Source organism: Ictidomys tridecemlineatus, chromosome 3, assembly GCF_052094955.1.
Source record: "Ictidomys tridecemlineatus isolate mIctTri1 chromosome 3, mIctTri1.hap1, whole genome shotgun sequence".
NCBI lineage: Eukaryota > Metazoa > Chordata > Mammalia > Rodentia > Sciuridae > Ictidomys > Ictidomys tridecemlineatus.
In genome coordinates, this window is record NC_135479.1 from 3,709,401 (window position 1) to 3,728,782 (window position 19,382).

The 19,382-nt window shown below is 53.8% G+C and overlaps 1 protein-coding gene across 1 annotated transcript; it reads right to left on the bottom strand.

The window, feature by feature from the left end:
- Nucleotides 1–24: 24 nt before the first annotated feature.
- Nucleotides 25–12,977, bottom strand: Tmem235 (transmembrane protein 235). The gene is made up of 4 exons (XM_005332717.3): nt 11,948–12,977; nt 10,069–10,149; nt 9,295–9,432; nt 25–7,737 (listed from the first exon to the last, which is right to left on the bottom strand). The coding sequence occupies exons 1-4, from the start codon at nt 12,579–12,581 to the stop codon at nt 7,496–7,498; spliced, it is 1,095 nt and encodes a 364-aa protein (XP_005332774.3). The 5' UTR covers nt 12,582–12,977; the 3' UTR covers nt 25–7,495.
- Nucleotides 12,978–19,382: the final 6,405 nt, after the last annotated feature.

Sequence of the window (19,382 nt, forward strand, 5' to 3'; positions counted from 1 at the left end):
GTGAGAGAGAAGGACAGAGAGAGAGAATTTTTAACATTTATTTATTTTTTCTTAGTTCTCGGCGGACACAATATCTTTGTTGGTATATGGTGCTGCTGAGGATCGAACCTGGGCCGCACGCATGCTAGGCGAGCGCGCTACCGCTTGAGCCACCTCCCCAGCCCCTAAAATAAAATATTTAAGAAAGGCAAAAGCATAAAGTTTGACAGACAATTTGAAATCATAAGACTACATGGAAACTCTAAAACTGAAAAATATAATAACTCAGCCGGGCATGATGGCGCAGGCCTGGAATCCCAGCAACATGGGAGGCTGAGGCAGGAAGATTGCAAGTTTGAGGCCAGCCTCAGGAACTTAGCGAGACCTGTCTCAAAATAAAAAAATAAGAAGAAGATAAAAAGGGCTGGGGATGTGGGTCAGTGGTTAAGCATCCCTGGGTTCACTCCCTGAAAGGGAAAAAAAAAAAAAAAAGTCAGTGGATAGGTTGGATAGCAGATAAGACATAGCTCAAGAGAGACGCATGGAAGAGAAAGAAAGAACAGGAAAAAATCTATCTGCATGAACAGACCCAAAAGTCATTCTGTGAAGAGTAATCAAATCAAAAACCCTGGTAAAACTGACCAAGAACGAGAGGGGGAAGCACAGAGTTTTTGACAATATAAAAAGGATAAAATTTAAATTTCTTGTATTATACCCAAGAATGACTACCACTAATATTTGTGCATGTTTCACTCTGGGATCTGTGTGTGTGTGTGTTGAGAGAAGGGAGATCTGTGGTTGGCTTCCCATCACTAACAGTTACCTGAGGTCATCAACTTATCAGGGGAAGAGGTTTATTTTGGTGCCCAGTTTTGCACTTAGTTCCTGACTGTCTGCACCTATGGCAACAGAAGCTTTTACTACCTGGATCTTGGGGGACACCTGAGACTCAAACTGTAACATTACAAACTGTAACATTCCTCTTAGCAGGAACCCAGGAGGAGACTTGCTTTGGAAAGATCAAGTAGTGATGTTGGCTTCAGAGTGCCAGTTTGCTGTTCAGATGCCAAACATACAGCTTACCAGCTGATCACAAAGTGAATTTTTTTTGTAAATTATGTTAAGGTTTATTCTTAATAGTCTACCACCAAAAAAAGGTATGAAATAGGTACCAAATGTGATCTGCTTAAATAATTTGGACAGCCTTTTCAAAATTATATATTTAAAGAAAAAAAATTAACTGGTCACCAAATTCTAGCACCATATTGAAATGGAAATAGCGACCTGGAAGGCCATTCTCTAGGGAATGTTTTCACAGAGAAAAACAGTGGGGTGGGTTTCTCAAAACCACCTTCAAATGATCCCTTCCCTAGAGTCAGTACTTTTATTTTAAAGTTGTCTTAGTCCATTCAGGCTGCTATAACAAAATGCCATAAACTGGTGGCTTATAAATATAAATCTATTCCTTAAAATTCTGAAGGCTAGAAAGTTCAAGATAAAGGTGCCAGAAATTCAGTGTAGGGGTGTTTTTAGGACTGGTGTTCTTTGCAGGTTCTTTGTGGGAAAATGCCCCAGAAAATAGATCCTGGGCTATGAGATTGAAGCCTCGACTACACTGTGTGTTGCTTATTGCTCTGAAGGATCATCCTTGGGCAGCTGATTTAGAAAGTGCTGCACCCAGGAGTTCATGAGTGCCACAGGCCGGCTGGCTGGGCAAAATAACCAGGGGGGTGACGAACAACTTGCGTACCTTGATACAGCAGGAGTAGGAGCCCTTTATTGTAGGGCAACAGAGCTATTTATACATTTTGCACAGCTTATCTTAATTAGCATAAACTAGATACAGCAGTCAACCAATAAGGAATCTCCACACTTAATGGCTCGCTTTTGTTACTTCTCAAACCACTCCCTCTGGCATTTTGCCAGGCACCATCCAGACTTTTTTATGAACTCTTCCCCTGGCAAAATACCAGGTGTTATTTTGACTTGTTTACAGACCTTAACATTTCCCCCTTTTTGTTTAATTTAAATAAAGACCATAGTGGTTTTTACAGAAACACCATAAATAACCTGTTACAATACCAAGCCAATTGATGGCTCCATGCAAGAAGCCCTTGGAAATATTATACCAGCAATAACATCGTTAGCAAAGATACTGAGTTACAATTTGTTGTAGATTACAGTTTGTTGTCTCAGTCCAGATAAAGCAGTGTCTCAATAGATTAACTCACAGTCCAGGTAAATCACAGTCCAGGTAAGTTCTGCAGGCAGCTAGCTTAAATCACAGTCCAGGTAAGTTCTCCAGGCAGCTAGCTTAAATCACAGTCCAGGTAAGTTCTGCAGGCAGCTAGCTTAATCACAGTCCAGGTAAGTTCTGCAGGCAGCTAGCTTGATCCGAAGTCTCGTCCGGTTCTCAGCCGAAGCCTCCTCCAGTTTTCAGGTTTTCAGCAACACTGGAAATTCTTCCACTTTCGTTTTCACCGGCACTGGGACAAGGCAGGAACTCCGGATGGCTAAAGAAAATCTTGTGGCATTCCACTAAGAAAACAACCTTCTGAACAATTTAGTCTATTATCTCAAGGTTTTTTACATTTGAAATAAGCCTTAATAGTGCTCATTACTCATTAGCTTCCAGGTGTGGGAGAGCCATTGTAGCTTAGTTATTGGCATTGAAAACGACCAAACATCAGGAACACTGGTAGCGTCTTCTGCTGGCTGTAGCATCCTGGGCAGCCCCAGATGGCCCTGGGGAGAGTCCTGGAGTGTCTGGACTCAAATTGCTACTGGACACAGGGAGCAAGAGCCTGCGAGACTGTGCCTTCGGGTCAGGTCCAGATTTGGGCTCCTGGCAGTGGAAGAGCCGGGTGCCGCCGCTTGGAAAGTATTTGCTGAGCTGTGACCTGCTCCCGCATGTGGCAGCCGCGGCAACAATTCACTCACCCTCCGGTAACGAAAAGTATTCAGTAATAGCCTTTTGCTGCAACTTTTTTTTTTTTGATAATCCTTTTTTTTCTGAACTTTCTTTTTCTTTTTTTTTTTTTTTTCTGACTAGAGTTCCTGGGCTTTTATCAACACATGCCCTAACTGTTCTTGGTTCCATTGGGGTGTCTCTTTCCCTTATCAATTTACTTCTCACCCCTTCCATATTTTCATCACAAAGACAAAACAATACACTGAGACAAGACACAAACATACTGTATCAGTCTTCTCCATTTTCTCGAAATGGCCATTTTTCCTCTCACCCTACCTGTCTAGGGACAAGCAGATTTGCTCCCATCCTATCTATGGATGGGCAGCTTTTTTTCGTCACTTACCCTCGAGTGTCCCGGGGCTCCCCGTAACAGGCCACTATCTGCCGCAGCCCGTCTGACTGGGCAAAATAACCGGGGGGTGACAAATAACTTGCGTACCTTGATACAGCAGAAGTAGGAGCCCTTTATTGTAGGGCAACAGAGCTATTTATACATTCCACACAGCTTATCTTAATTAGCATAAACTAGATACAGCAGTCAACCAATAAGGAATCTCCACACTTAATGGCTCGCTGGCATTACTTCTCAAACCACTCCCTCCGGCATTTTGCCAGGCACCATCCAGACTTGTTTACGAACTCTAACATTTCTCTGGCAAAATACCACGTGTTATTTTGACTTGTTTACAGACCTTAACAATGAGGACAAAGGTATCTGTCAAGTTGTCAAGAACAACCTGAGGATGTACTGAGAACGCAACACCAGGAGTCAAGGACTGGCCACCCAGAGCAGCTGGTGCTAGGCTTTAGTCCACTCCAGAGGCAGGATGGCCTCTGGAACTGTAGCCCATGTCACCCCAGTGCGGGCTCCTCTCTCAAGTCCCTCAGCTGAGGTGTGAGTGGAGTAAGTGCAGATGAAACCCCATCCTCCTTGATCCCCGGTGAGGGACAGGCTGTAATAAGTCCTGGGTTTCTGTGGTCCCCCCCTTTACTTATCTCTAATGAATAAACCCATTTTACACAGAAAAAAAATAGTAGTGCTCAATCAAGACCCCAAGTGGAGGTGGCTAGGAAGCTGCCAGACACATAGGCACAGTGCTCAGGAGGTGGCCAAAGACCCATATGCTGGAGACAGTAGCCTGGTGGACATCTTAGACTGCAGTGAGCATGTGACTGTCCCTCGTCCCCGCCACCCCTCATACAGATCCAAATCTGCATTCTGGAGACCCAGCATCCGGGGCTCTCCAGGGCCCAGAACTGCTCGTTGGTGCTTGAGGAACAAGCAACTCAGAGGATCACAGAAAGCCAGCACCCAGCCTGCCAGCGCACGTCTGCCCTGCTCCGGGATGAGCGTCAGCTCGCCATTGCCGTGCAACAAATCCCCCCAGACTCAGAAGCCCCTTCTGTAACAATGATTCACTACTTCTCTGTTTCTGTGGGTTAGGAATCGGGAAGTAGCTGAGCCAAGGGGTCCTGTCTTGGATGTTCTCCTGAGATTGCAGGTGGGAAATCACCTGGACCACACTATCTGACAAATCTGCTTCCCTGGTGGCTCACCCACATGGCTGGCACATTGTAGCTGGCTTTGGTGGAGTCCTGGGTTCCTGTGTGGGTGGCATCTGCTCAGGACTACTGGAGCACCCTCCCAACACAACAGCTGCCCCCCAACACCACCACCAGCAGCAACTAAGAGATGGAGTGTTATGGTTTGGATATGAGGTGCCACCCAAGGCCTCCTGGGTTAGTGCAGGATCGTTCAGAGGTAAAGTGACTAGATTATGAGAGCCGTGACCTGTCAGGCAGATGGGGCAGCTGGAGGAGGTGGCTCACTGGGGCGTGCCCTGGAGGGGTGCATCCTCCCTGCAGCCCCTTCCCTCCCTCTGCTTGTTGGCTGCCAGGAGTGGAGCAGTCTCCCCCAGTTGCTGCCCTTCTGCTCTGTTCAGCTCGGGCCCAGAGCAATGGAGTCAGCTGACCACGGACGGAACCTCTGACACTGTGGCCAAAGTAAACGTTTCCTCCTCTAAGTTGTTCGTATGTGATCACAATGATGTAAAGCTGGCTAGCACAGAGGCAGGAGCTACAGAGCACTGTGACTTCACACGTGACACCCGTCAGCCCTGACTCAGTGTGGCTGGGGCGCACCAGGGTCCCTGGCGCCACTACGAGGCTGCTCTTACACCTGTGGGTCTGAGCTCAGGGCAGCCTCTAGACGCCCAGCTCAGGCCCTGGTCAGGGCATAAGTGGCATCAGAGGAACAGAGCCAGCTACAAGATGGAGTGGACGAAAGTGTCTCAGGAAGGAAGCAGAGCTGGACCATCGCTGGGGCGGGGCTTCACTGGGTGTGAGGAGGGGGGCTCCAGGGGGCTTCCTCGTCAGGCCTGGCACGGGGCTGTGGGAACTGAGGTGTGCTCTCCTGCCCTCCTTGGCTTCTTGCCCCGAGTCACACGCACTGTGACTGTCACTGGTTACCTGTCCTCAGCAGCCCTGAAGCACCACTGGACCTTCTCCAGTGGCAGTTACCTGCCTTCTCACCTTGGCCACTGAACTATGAAACAGTGCAACCCAATCACCACAGAGACTGGCCCTCCAGAGTGGAGGGCTCAAGTGTCTTGGCTAAGCCCCATGCCCACCCACACACTCTGCAGGCCACATGCACATCCTTAAGCAAATCTGGTGTCCCTGCAGCCACCTGTGGGGGTATTCCTAGAGTTCTAGCCCCAGAGCCCAAGCCCGTCTGCAACCAGAGAGGCCTGAGGCTGAACTCACACCCTGAGCTCCCAGCAAACATGGGCTCAGAAACCTTTCCTGCTGAGTAAGAGAGCTGCCCAGACCCAGCTGCAGGCCCAGCTCCTTCCAGCCCATGCCGACCTGGGGAGGAGGCGGCCCTGGTCTGCAGGAGACATGGCTGGATGTGCACACACATGCACACGTATGTGCACACAGGACTCTGGCTGGACAGTTTGACAACTGTGCAAGCAGACACACAGGACATCATTGGATGGACAGTCATGCACACACTGGTAACAGTGCTTGTTCACCTTCACAACATCTGTGAGGCAAGGACAAATAGGGCCTATTTTGAAAAATTCGAAGAAAAAAAATACAGAGCTCCGTCTGCACAGAGCACAAGCTGGTTTATTCAAGGACAGATCGGCACAGTGTTCCCACAGGGAGTGGCCAGTGTTCAAACACGGCAGGAAGAGAAGCCCCACTTGACTGCCCAGCTCTTTGTCTCCGTGGGCCCTGCCAAATCTGTGCCAGCTCCACGTCCTCAGGAGCAATAAGGACAAATAGGGGAGGAGGTCAAAGCCTCCAAAGGTGTCATCTTTCCTAGCACATGGCCCAAAGCTCAGGAAGGCCCTGCACAGGAGATGGGGCTTCCAGAACCTTCCCTGGGGCCCCTTTTCCTGCATCTGCCCAACCGTCCACCTATATAAAAATATGCCTGCCCCTACCTGTGGCCCAAGACGACTCAGGTGGGGCTGGATGGCCCTGTCCTCACAACTCGTCCTTGGACCAGCCTGAGCCTGTGAGCAGGCCCCACCCCGCTAAGCCTCTACCGATTGCTCAATAAGTCCGCAGCCCAAACTCCAGGCCTGGCCCCGGCCACCTGGGCAGCCCCAGCCCTTCTTGCTGAGGAGCCCCTTCATCCAGGTCCCTCACAGGGCGGGCTAGGCACAGCTCCAGCTCACCCCACCACACCGCACCCCATGGTGGAGATGCCCCCACCATGGCTCAGAGTTCCCCATCCCCACCCTGCCCTTCTGGGACCTCCACATCTGTCAGTCAAGCTGCCCCAGGGCCCTTGGCAGTTACAAGCATCCCCAAGTTGCTGCAGAAGGGAAGGGTCAGAGCCAGCAGGAGCGATGGCCTGCAGCATATGCTGCACCTGGGTGCGTGCAGAGCCACCCACCTGTGGGAAGACAAGGGAGGGGCAGGGCACATGGGGTGGGAGCCAGTCTGCCTACAAACTAAAGGGATCTCCGCCCTGTCCTTGCTCTCCTCCCCACCAACCCTGCTCTGGAGGATGGGGACAGAACAGAGGCCTGGGGTCCCACCAACCTACTAGAACATTGGGTCCTGCCCTTGGCTCCTGAGTGGTCTGGGCCTTGGTCTCCCCCAGCAACACAGGGTGAAAGGTGACCATTGCACAGGGCTGTGAGGGCCAGGGAGCAGGGGGTACTCCTATTTAACACACACCTGTGCACTCTGAAGCCACCCCTCATCGAGACACTAGGAATGTGGGTAGCTGAGGAGGGCCGCCATAGCCCAAGAGACAAGAACACCCCCAGAGAACGCAGGAGCCCAAGGTACCCCCACCCGCCTGTACCACCCAGAATCCATGTGCCTTGGGGCCCTGGCCTCCTCTGCCCAGACACTTCCTTGTCTCTAAGAGGAGGAAATCTTATCTGTATCTGAAGGGCAAAGCCGCACGACTGGCCCAGGGCTTCCCAGTGTGCCCTCCAGGGTGCTCCAGGCCAGGCTCTAGCCAGGCCTGCGGAACGGGACTCCCAGGAGATGCCAAGCACTGCCCCCTCCCCCAGCTCAGATGGCCACAGAGTGGGGAGCACCTGGGAGCCTGCTCAGGCTGAGGGTTCGGGCGGCTGCCAACAGGAGGGTGCCACTGAGTGCCTCCAGGGAACAGGAGCCCCAGGCCAGGGCCACTGACCAGCCGAAGCTGATGTGGACGCCCTGCATGTGCTGCAGGCCGTACTGGCGGGCAGTCTCCTCGAAGGCCAGGTGCGAGTAGCTGATATAGACGCTGACCCCCGCCAGGGTCAGGGCACCTGGAGAGAGAAGGGGCAGGGTGGCTGCTCAGGGTATCCCTAGGGGACCCCTGGTCCACAGGTCCTGTCAACGGAGCCCAGCAGGCAGCTCACCACCCCACCCCTCTCCTGGTCAGCACTGATGGACACTCAGCAGGGCCCTCTCTCCCAGATACCACCTTGCCCTCCCCTTCTTACAGCACTAATGGGGTAGCAGGGGGTGAGCTGGCCTCAGGGAGGTCCCCATGGTGTCACATTCCTGTCTCAGAGCCCCAGCACTGCTGTCCATAGCTGACCCTCTGCCCTGCAGGCTAGGAGCTGGCGCCAAGACTCAGGGTAGCTCCCAGAAGAGACCTGCAGCAAGTCTGGAGTGCCCTGAGCAAGGGGGGCTACGGGATGTCCGTGGAGCCATCCAGCCTCAGCCTTGCCCCTCTGGACTCCCCCTCCTTGGAGTGGCGCACCCTCCGCCCTGGGAGGCTGGAGCTGCCTCCAGGGCTTGGCCTGCACCCGCGCCCTGTTCCAGGCACAGCGCAGAGGTTTCTTGTCGGCACAAGGCTTCCTGGGTACAGTCCCAAGCCAACTCCTCCTCTCTGGGGTTCCCAAGGTCCTCTAAATTGGATCTTGGACCCTTGCAGACTCTGACCCTGGTCAAGGTCACAGCTGACACTTTGACTATTCCCAATTTTATTCTCAAGTCAAGGAGACCTTGCCGTCCTGTGGCCAAAACCGAGGCTGATGATTCCCCAACCTCAGCTCCAAGCGAGGCCCACCACCTGCTCCTGATAAAGGTCCACCAGAGTCCAGCATCCCCTGGGGGAGGGAAGCAGGCCTGCCCGGGAGGGGACCCAGCCTCATATGGTCTGGTCTTTGTCACCATGACAGTAGAGCTGGCCTAAGACACCAGACCCAACACACATCTGACAGGGGCCACTGAGGGCTGACCCCAAGAAGCCACCTTCAGTGACAACCAGCCTAGCAGGAGGGGAGTTTGGTGGCTGGGGCAGACAACACCAAAAACAGTGAAGGGGGCGGACCATTTTCCTTCTCATCTTAGAGAATCCTGGGGCCTCTCAGACCCTCGGGACTCTTAGCTGTTTAGGTGGCATTGGGGGTCCTGGGGGAGTGCTGGGCCCAGTGCCCTGCACCTGTCAGCTGCAGCACTACTAAAGTATAATCTGGGCCCAGGTTGGGGTGAATGCCAAGGACCCTGATGCCCTTGCTCACCCCATCTGGTGCCTGGCCTTGCCTCACCTGTGTCAGAACCCGCCCCCTCCCCTACTCCTCCCACCGGGACAGGCTGGGTGTGAGGACAGCAGCGGGGGCGTCCCACAGCCCCAGCACCACCTGTCCCGGGGAAGCAGGTCCTGGAGTCAGTGTGAGAAGGCTCCAGCAGCCCAGCTCCACTCTGGTCGGCCCTGCACACAGGTCCCAGCCAGAGACTCTGCTGCACTTCTGTGGCCTGGGTTCCCAGGCTCCACGTAGCCCAGAGGGGAACAGGATGGGCAGGGCGCAGGGAGGCAGAGTCCCACTCCCAGCATCTGCAGTCCCAGCTGGTTCTCCCAGAAACCCTGGACTCACCCCCCAGCAAGAAGTAGCAGCCGGTGAGTAGCAGAAGAGGGACACTCCGGGCCAGGGAGCTGAGCAGACCGCAGACCCAGCCGCACACAATGAGGATCAGGCTCAACGGAAGGACCACCATGACAGCTCGGTGCAGCGCTGTGAGAGAGGGGGCTCAGGGGCAGGCAGACAGGGACCCTGCCCCCAGGAAGGTGGAGGCCAGCCTGCCCAGAGGACAGTGATATGCTGCTTCACCAGCTTGGGCCAGGGTGGGGGTGGGTTGAGCTGATGCCTGTCTCCATGGCAACCACAGGACCCTCCCAGTGGTCACCTGTCATCCTGTGCAGCCTTCCTGAGGCCAGGGTGAGGAAGACTCCCGAGTACCCTCCCCACCCCCACTCTCAGGTCTCTCTGGGGCAGCAGACATTTGCCCGCTAACCCACCAGTGGGAGATGCGTGCCAGGCTGACCAACTGTCCATCTGGAAAGATAACAGAGTCCAAAAAGGGGAGCTAGCAGGCTTCACCAGCTCCAGTCATGCCACAGCCACCTGCTTCCCCCGACAACTAGGGGTGTCAGTCACCACTGAAAGGGAACTGGGCACAGGGAGACCAAGCAGACTGAGCTGTGCCTATGTAAGGAGCCACCTGGAGAGAGAGGAGCTATGGATGGGAAAGTCCCCTGGTAACAGCAGGCCATTGGAAGCAGTTCTGGGTGGGCTGGGGTGGGGTGGCTTCTGTCCCAGCCCTGCTCAAAGAATCAGGGAGATGGCAGAGATGGCACTGCCCGGACTCACAGAGAAGGTGCTGCACTGAGGGGGAGACATCCAGGCCCTTGCTGCTGAAGGGGTCGATCAGGGGTATGCAGCTGTTCTGCCCTGGAAAGCCAAAGTGCAAAGCAGGAGCTGGGGACAATGGGCACCCAGCAGCCCCCAGAGCCATGTGGACAAACTGTGGCCCTGGGGCCCTATTGGAATCTCTCCCTTGGAACTTGGGGCTGGGACTCTAAATGGGATTAGAGGTCCAAGACCTTGTTTGGTTTATTTTATTTTATTATTATTATTTTAATGTGGTGCTGGAGATGGAACCCAGGGCCTCATGCATGCTAGGTAAGCACTCTACCAATTGAGCTATATCCCCAGCCTTATTTAATTTCTTTTAATGAACAGGTCACAGCTGCTAAATCTATAACACTCCAGTGGGGCACGGTGGTGCACGCCTGTAATCCCAGTGGGAGACTGAAGCAGGAGGATTGCAGGTTCAAAGCCAGCCTCAGCAAAAGCAAGTCCCTAAGCAAGTCAGTGAGACCCTGTCTCTAAATAAAATACAAAAAATAGTGCTGGGGATGTGGCTCAGTGGTTAAGTGCACCTGAGTTGAATTCCTGGTACCAAAAATAATAATAATAATCTGGACAGACTCCCCTCCAGACTGCCCAGTGCAAGATTCCTGCGAGATGCTGCAATAACAAGGCCAGACTTGGGGCTGGAGTTGTGGCTCAGCCATAGAGCGCTTGCCTAGCGCGGGCAAGGCCCAGGGTTCCATCCCCCACACCATATAAAAATAAATAAATAAAGATATTGTGTACGACTACAACTAAAAAAAAAAAAACAAGGCCAGACTCCTCAGGTCCTGTGGGTGCTGACTCACACACATGCTCACCCACATAAAGCACGTATGTGTGCACATACACCCATAGTCAAGAGGATGACCACAGCTCAGCCCTTTCTCCTCATCACACACACACACCCCTACACACAGTGCTCGCTCAGCCACACGCGTGGGCAAACAGCACGCAAGCTCTCTATTCACACACCTTCATACCAGTGTGCCTGCTCATACTAGCATGTGCTCACACAAGCTCACACTCACATATACACTCACATTCATACACTGATGCGTGCTGTCACATTCATACACACACGCTTCACAGCCTCCCAAGGCCCCAGCCACCCAGGGCTCATCCTGCTGGGCGGGGGTGGGGGTGGGGGATGACACCCCAGGCTGGCCCCAGAGTGGTGAGGCGGGGCTGGGAGGGCCATCTACAAAAGCAACTCTTGGTCACTTGGGGTTAGACCCAGAGACCCCAGCAACCCACACCCAGGCTTCCCACACTGGCCCCCATCCCAACCCCGCCCCAGCCCTCCCCTCCAGGAAGGCCGTGGGGTCACTGGCAGAGGAGCCACAGAGCAGGGGCAGCTGCTGGGGCTGGAGGGGCCAGCCTCCCTGCTCTCCCTCCTCCTTCGATAGGAGGCCTCAGCTTCCTCCCATCTGAGTTTCCAAGACTTGGAGGTTGAATAGGGACAGGTCCCAAATTACCCAGCGACCCGAAGGACCATGCGTGCCTTGGGGTGACCTGCAATCTCCCACATGATGTGCCACCCCATCTCTAGCCAAGGCAGGTTCCAGAGGAAGGTACTTGAGGTCCTTGTGGGGCCGCACAGTGCCAACCCCCCTTCCTCTTCCCAACTCTGGCCCCCTGCCCCGCCGTGTCCCTGAGGAGTCAGTCCCTTCCTCTCCACAGCCCAACTGTCACCACAAGTTTGAGGGGGACAGGGAGGGGGCTGAGAGACCCCCTGAGGGGCAGACTGCTCTGCGAGCCGGGTCTGGGAGGACGGGAGAGCCGGGGAAGGGACTTCGGAGGGGAAGGGGCGCGGGGTGGCGGGGGCACCGCTTACCTTCGCAAGTGCGCCAGAGCCCCGAGTGCGAGGACAGCCGCTCGGCGCGGCCGGCGCGGTCACCGGCGTCCGCCACCTCCAGGATGTACCAGTAGTCGCTGGCGACCGCGGCGGCCAGCAGCGCGAAGCTGAGCAGCGCGCCCAGGGCAGCGGCCAGCAGCAGCGCGGCCAGTCGGGCCATGGAGAGGGAGCCGAGGCGAGCCCAGGGGGGAGCGGGGCTGGGGTCTGAAGGCCGGGGCGGGGCAGGGAAGCTGGGAGAGGGCAACAGGGCAGGCAGGGGCTGGGAGAGTGGGGGAAGTGGAGGCGGAGTGGGGGGCGTCGAGAGCCGCAGATGGGCGTGGAGGGGGCGGAGCAGGGCAGGACCGGCGCGGGCACGGGCAGGGGCAGCACACTCAGCAGGAGGGTCGTCGCGCTGCTGGAGGCTCTTTTTCAAGGAACGGCTTTTCTGGTGCCGCTGGCCGCGTGGTGCCCTCAGTTTTGCAAGGAAATTGATGCCACATTTCTGTGGTCGCCAAGTTTGTCCCAAAGGGAAAGGAGGAAGAAGTCGCAAAGCCTGAGAATGCAGCGGATCCACAGACCTGGATTCAAATCCTAGCGTCCCCAGGAGGGGAGCTGGCCACAAGTGCTCGGGCATATTTCTGAACTCAGGTTCTTCGGCAATATAGTGGGCATACGCCTGCTTGACCCGGCTGCCCCGCAATTGAGGGATGCAGGTCAGCCTGAGACCTGTCCCAGGAAGCCCCTGGGCTGCTGGACTACTCACCCAAAGTTCTTGGAAACATCTGAGCCTGGAAAAGAAGATGCCTCAGCTGGGCACTGGCCCCACTTGGCCCTGGAGTTCTGGTCTTGATCAGTCCTGAGGACTAACCAAATGGGATCGTTGGAATGGGGCCAGGGTGAGTACCAGGGGTAGCTTGCTCCAGACAGGCTCCTAGCTGCAGACACATCTGGCGAGCCAGTCTCCACTCAACCACTCACTAAGCATGCAAAAAGAGGGCACAGGAGGCAGAGGACTCACAGAGTCCCCCAACCCGGGCATGGGCACTGGCACTATTGAGAGAGCAGGACAGATTGGGTGGCTTTCCCTGGGTGGCTACCCTGGGTGGCTACCCCTGGGCTGGACAGGGCTTGCAGAGAGGGGAGAGGTTGAGTTTGGCATCTTCAGTGACTGTGCCTCGTCTTGAATGCAGCAGCTGCATGACTTATGGTCAGCCCAGGCCTCTCAACTCCAAGTGTTTGGGCCATTTTTTCTCTGACTAGGCTCCTGCTGGTTTGTAGAACATGAACATGGAAGTAAAAGCAATTCCAGCAAAGTCATTGAAACAGTATTTCACAAGGAATTCAGAGTGGCGTAGGATTGTTCTGCGATTGTGTAGGCTGTTCATCCTTCCACACACCCCACCAGACTGATACCTACTGCCTCAGCCAAGGGGCCCACTGTGCTGACAGCCCCTCAGGCTGGAGCAGCCCTGCTCTGGAGCCATGTGGCAGCCCATAGCCAATTGGACCCCAAAGATGAGAGAATTTAGCAGGTGCTCCGAGCACTGCAGCCTCCAAAAGCAGGAGTGGGGAGGAGAGAGGAGTGGGGCAGCCTCTCCTGCTCCAGGGCCTCCTTCAAGCCCTCCATCCACTCTGATTACAGTAGGGAAAAAAGTGGTGAAGAGCTCTAACTCGGGGCTCCCCAGCAGTCACAGTAAAACAGTTCAAGTCAATGTGGCTTTGGCCGAGTCAAAACCTATGCATCGCACATGCGCGCGTGGATGTGAATTGCCGATTGGGGGGAGCTAGAGGAACTGTTTTGTCTCTTCAGGCCTCCTCCCAGTGAGCCTCCGACCCTGAGCTGAGGAGGTTTGAAAGGATTTCTGTTCTTGCACCTACCACAGCTTGGGCAAGAAGGGAAGCAGCTGTCAGGGCCAGGAGGGTGGGACCCAGAGGGAGGTTCCCAAGCCTCACGTCTGTCGCCCGCGTGCTACAGGGCTGGGAGGTGGCCAGTCACAGTCCACACACACTCTGCTTTCAGACCTGGGTTCTGGGTTTAAACCCAGACGAGCAGCTGGATTAGACTGTCCCCTGGACAGCAGGCACCCAAACTTGAGGGGCCACCTGATGAATCCTGCCAGTGTACTTCCCTTGAAGTGGACTCAGTTACAGCCCAGCTGAAGAGGAGCTGCTTTAGAAGGACCCTTACCTCCCATTTTCCTCTTTCCTCCCTCAGCTTGGACCCCACTCTGGCAGATGCCAAGCCTCTCCCAGCTCTCCAAAGCCAGCGTCAGACCACCATGGTTGAAATCAGGGGCAGAAGCAGGCTCATGACGGGGACATTCCATTTTTCAATGACAAAAATGAGGCTGCATCTAAGCTTCTGTTCTTCTAGGCCACATCTAACTACCTAGCACCACCGGCCTTTGTGGGGAGGAGCAGGAGGGCTGGCCCCATCCATGGCCAGCTGGCAGGCAAGCCTCCGGCTCCAGAATGACCAGCTACTGTCCCCAACACAGGACTGAGGAAGCAGCTGAAACCACGGGCTAATTACCCTCAGAGCAGCCTGGCATCAGCTCTACAGAGACCAATTTCGCGGCACTTGGCAGGCATTCTGCGACAGAAAATGAACCTCCGTAAATCACCCCCCCAACAGGTCACCTCACCCACTCAGGGCAAAATTGAGCTCATTCATCCTGGCAGAGCGGAGGCTCTGTTCTCATCAACACAGAACATTCTACAGGGTTCTTACATGACGGGGAGTAGGTTGCAGACACTTGCCTTTGTGTTTCCCGTGGATGGCCAGGGTCCTTTGAGAGATGTGGCCGTGACTGGCGGTTGATAGCAGGGTGGTCTCCTCCTACTGAAATGCTCTCGTCTGGGAGGCTGTTGCCAGAGCTCCTGGGGCTGCGCCCTTGCCCCACACCTGCAGGGCCCCAGCGCCCTTGCCGTTTCTTCCCCCAGCAGCTGTCCCTGCCCAGTCCCTTGGGCAGCCTCCCACTAGGCTTGGACAACAGAATGCTCAGTGACGTCTTTTCCTGATGCCACCGAGGCAGTTAATCACTCTTGCCTGGAGTCCTGGCTCACACCCGCCCTAGTCAGGGCTTCGTAGACCTTTTTCTTCCCACCTTCAGAAAACAAGGAGAAACCCTGTAGGCCCCAGTTAGGAGAAAGGTTTCTGGCCTCAATTCCTGGGAATGGTGCCTGGCATTCAGTGGGTGTCAGACAAATATTTGACTGACCGAATGAATAAATGTCACCACTTGGGGATTACGGAAGCAGCTCTGAAGGCCAAGGCCCAGGTTTGATCCCATCCAGCAGAAAATATGCAGATACTGGACTAAGCTCAGCGGGAAGAAAGCCCCCAGCCTAGCTGGTCCTCGGCTCTGTTCAGGGTGAGAGTCGCCCTGAGTCAGGCAGGAAGCCCTTCCTGGGGCTTGGAGAAGGCTGGCTGCCCAACTTGCCCTCTTCTCAGCTCAGACACTGTCCTGTCATTACTATGGGGCAAGCAGGGAACGATACCCCAGAGTCCTCTTTGCAACTTCCTGCAGACCTTCATTTAAAAATAAAGTATCATACCGCAAAGCCTTGGGAGGCAGGCGTCGGTTCCCTGTAACCACAGCACTCTGACAATCGAAGCCATCTGAAAGTGGACGGGGACACTTTTTAGCCATTCCTCTTCCCCTGGAGCCAGGCATTTGACCTCAGCCATACCCCTGAGCCTGGGCAGCATCATCTGGCTCTGAGGGCCACCTCTGGGGAACTGCCTGCGTTCAAGCCCAGCCCTAGTGCTTAGGGGGTGCAAACCCCTGGACAAGGGCTTCGGGTTTTGTCTGTGCTGCAGATGGAGCCCAGGGCCTCACACATGCCGGCAAGTGCTATCCCACTGAGCCACGCCTCTGCATTTGGCGTGTCAGTCTCCCGCAGCGGGAGGGCCAGCACTTTATTTTTCACAGCGCCTTGCAGTTTCCACTCCCCGGAGTCAGTAGAGGTCCTGATGCCCAGTGGGCCTGTGGGAACCACAGCCTGGCACCTGAGAATCAGCCTGCCCAGCACCAACCCACGGCTTCCTTACACCTCCCCAGTCACCACCAACTCCAAACCAAGTGAACACCCAACTGGAAGTTGAGGCGGCTGCTCTGAGGGCCCGAGGATTTATTGACAGTTGCTGACATTGGTGGTCACTAAAGTCTGGTGGTCAGTGTTCTTTAGAAAATAAGCTTCCAGCAGAGGGAAGCTGTGTGGTGAGCTGGACGGGGGACCAGCCGCAGATGCCAGGACTGACCCCATGGAAATCTCCTTTTATAGACAGGCACAGATATCAGAAACAGGGAATGACAAGGGAGCTTTTTTTTCTCCTAACAAAAACCCCTGCAATATTCTCCAAGTTTACAGGGAAAAACAGACCCCTCTCTCTTACTGAAATGGGCAGAAATAACTAAATTTCAGGGCCATTTTCTCGTAGCTGCATGTGAACACTCAGGATGGGTCTGGACCATACCAGCAGGGCTGTGGCTCTTACAGAGCACAGGCTGCCCGTTCCTCTGCCAGGATCCTCATCCCTCAGCAACCCTGCTGCGGCAGGGAAGCTTGGTTGGCAAAGAAAGAATTACCACAAAAAAGCAGACAATATTTTGAAAGCCCAGTAGGGTCTGCAGTTAGAATGGCAACCAAGACGCCCTCCAGGTCTCCCGTGGGATTGCAGCTACCCACCCTGCAGGTTAGCTTCACGAGGGCGAAACCAACCCAGCATCTTACTGTAGGCTTCAGACAGGCAGTGGCCCAGCAGGGCCCGAGCACTAAGCCAAGCAGCTTAAAAAGATTCAGGCTGCACAGACCCAGTGAGGCCAAGGGTGTGCCCGGCCCATGCGCTTGGTCTCTACTGACCCCAAGCCTATTCCTCTGGTTATGCCTTCTGTGTTTTGTTGTTCCAGTTTTTGTAAGAACTCAAAATAAAAGACTCAAAGTAAAAAAAAAAAAAAAAAAAAAAAAAAAAGGTTCAGGCTGCGGCCTTTCTTGCTGGTGGAATAGCAGCATGTGCCCTTGGTTCACTCGGCTGTCTCGTGGGACAACAGTTTCAGAACAAGCCTCTGGCGTCTCCAGACCCACCTAAAGAGGTTTCACCAGGGTAACATTCACTGCAGTTGTGCAAGGCAGTGGGATAGGTTGCTGAGACACCTGGGAGACACCCAGAGATGGGACGAGAAACAAGGTTTACTGAAAAATGTTTATAGGGAGGGTCAGTGGTGGCAGCTGGACAGATGCTTTCCAGGCAGTCTGGTGCCCCTCCAGACGGTCACGCCTCCTATCCCTTACGTTGCTTTGTCCAGGGGTAGCTGCCCAAATGAGCACTTTTCACTCCACAGGGCTCTGACCCACACTAGTTACCACAGGGAGAGGCTCTACAGGCTGGGGTGCAGTGGCCACACCTGTAATCCCAATAACAGGAAGGACGGCAAGTTCAAGGCCAGTCTCTGCAGGTTAGCAAGACCTTGTTTCAAAATAAAAATAAAAAAGGGCTGGGGATATAGTTCAGTGGTGGAGTGCCCCAGGGTTCAAGCCCAGCACCAGAGGCAGGAGATGAAGTCAGTCTGCAGAAGCAGGGACACCATTAATCAGCTTTGGTCCTTGTATGACAGCATCCTAAGCAGCAGCTGTCCACAGGTACCGCCACCTTGCCTTTGTTCTCAGCAGACCTGAGAAAGCCCATGTCCTTCAAGATAACACGTATCCACACACTGCAGCCCGGACTTGCTCTTGTTCTCCCCTTAATTTAGCTGGGTGTTTGGGATTAGAAAGGGACACTCAGGGACATGGTGTCTTACTGTCCCTTTTCTTTGATACCTAGAGGCACTTTACCACTGACCTACAGCCTATCCCTTTTATTATTTTGAGACAGGGTCTCATTGCCTAGGCTGGCCTTGAACTTGGAGTGCTCCTGCCTTGGCCTCCCGAGTGACTGGGATTATAGGTGTACACTACCATGCCTGTCTGTCTCACTTTTCTTCAAGGCTGGTCTCTCCAGGGCCTTAGGATGGCTTTGGGCTTCCATTTTTTAAAACAACACTAAGGATCAAATCCAGGGCCTCAAACATGCTAGGCAAATGTTCCACCACTGAGCTCCATCCCCAACGTGCTGAGAGCCACAGCACGTTGTGGAATGCCCCTGGCATTTTGCCAGAAGTAATGGTTGAGAGGCGAGCCATTAAGATGATGGTATTAAGTTAAGCTATTACTGCTGTGACTGGATGATGCTGGATTGAAACAGGCTGTGTATTCAATTGTATATTAGACCTTTACTGTCAGGTAATAGGGCGGGTGCCCGCTACTTTGGAGTTGGTGTGTGGGTGGCATTTGGGAGAGTTCCCGGGGAGTGTGCGTGGAGTGCTGTTGGAGTTCAGGCAATAAAATTTCCTGTTTGAACATACAAGTGCTTTGTGGCGGCTCGGTGATTTGTGCCCAGCCAGACTGCGGCACCAACGCTTTTTAAATTTTTTTATTTTGAGACAGAGTTTCACTACGTTGCCCAGTCCTCTTGCCTCAGCCTCCTGAGGAGCTGGGATTATAGACCTGGGCCACTGCACCCATCTTGGGCTTACCTTTAACTGTAGTTTTTGATCTGTGAAACAATAATTCAAATAAATTAAAAAAGAAATACACAGTAAAACTTTAGGAAGAGCGAGGCTTTGTCTCAATTTATCTCACCAAACAAAAAGCATGTATCTATGGGAAAAAAGAAAAAGTGAAGGGTGGGAGCAGCCCAGGTGTGATGGAGGAGAAACTGTGGCTCAGGACGCCTGGCTGCGGCGGGGAGGCAGCACTGTGGAGTGCTCCAAGCCAGGCCAGGAGGGTCCCCAGAAACGCTAAACTCCACTTAGTCCACGCTGGGGTTGAAGCTCCAGCGTCCCTGAATTATGACCCTATAAGATCATAATGAAAGGATAAAAGAAATTGAAGTTAAAGTGTAAAGGACCGGGTATTGTAAAGTTTCTAAGCTGCAAAGCCTGAGTTAAAATGTAAAGGACCAGGTATTGTTAAGTTTCTTTTTTTTTTTTAAAGAGAGAGTGAGAGAGGGGAGAGAGAGAGAGAGAGAGAGAGAGAGAGAGAGAGAGAGAGACAGAGAGAATTTTTTTAATATTTATTTTTTAGTTCTCGGCGGACACAACATCTTTGTTGGTATGTGGTGCTGAGGATCGAACCCGGGCCGCACGCATGCCAGGCAAGCGTGCTACCGCTTGAGCCACATCCCCAGCCCCATTGTTAAGTTTCTATGCTACACTCAAAGCCTGAAATTCCTGTAGCTGTTAGGACAATTCCGGGGACTGCCCATTAAATAATCCCCCCTGACCACTTAGTTGTTTAATGACCTATCACTCCAGCCCGACCTGTTCTCGCCAATGAATGTACTAATCATGTTTGAGAATTGTTGTTTGATTTTCCCGCGGTGTATGGTGAT

Bases quoted from the DNA above. Each gene is read 5' to 3' on its own strand.
- Tmem235 (XM_005332717.3), bottom strand. From the start codon at position 12,581: ATGCCCGAGCACTTGTGGCCAGCTCCCCTCCTGGGGACGCTAGGATTT. The intron at 10,150-11,947 runs GTAAGCGGTGCC...TTGGCTTTCCAG, and splicing joins GCTCTGGCGCACTTGCGAAG to GGCAGAACAGCTGCATACCC. The intron at 9,433-10,068 runs GTGAGTCCGGGC...CCTCTCTCACAG, and splicing joins CTCAGTGCAGCACCTTCTCT to CGCTGCACCGAGCTGTCATG.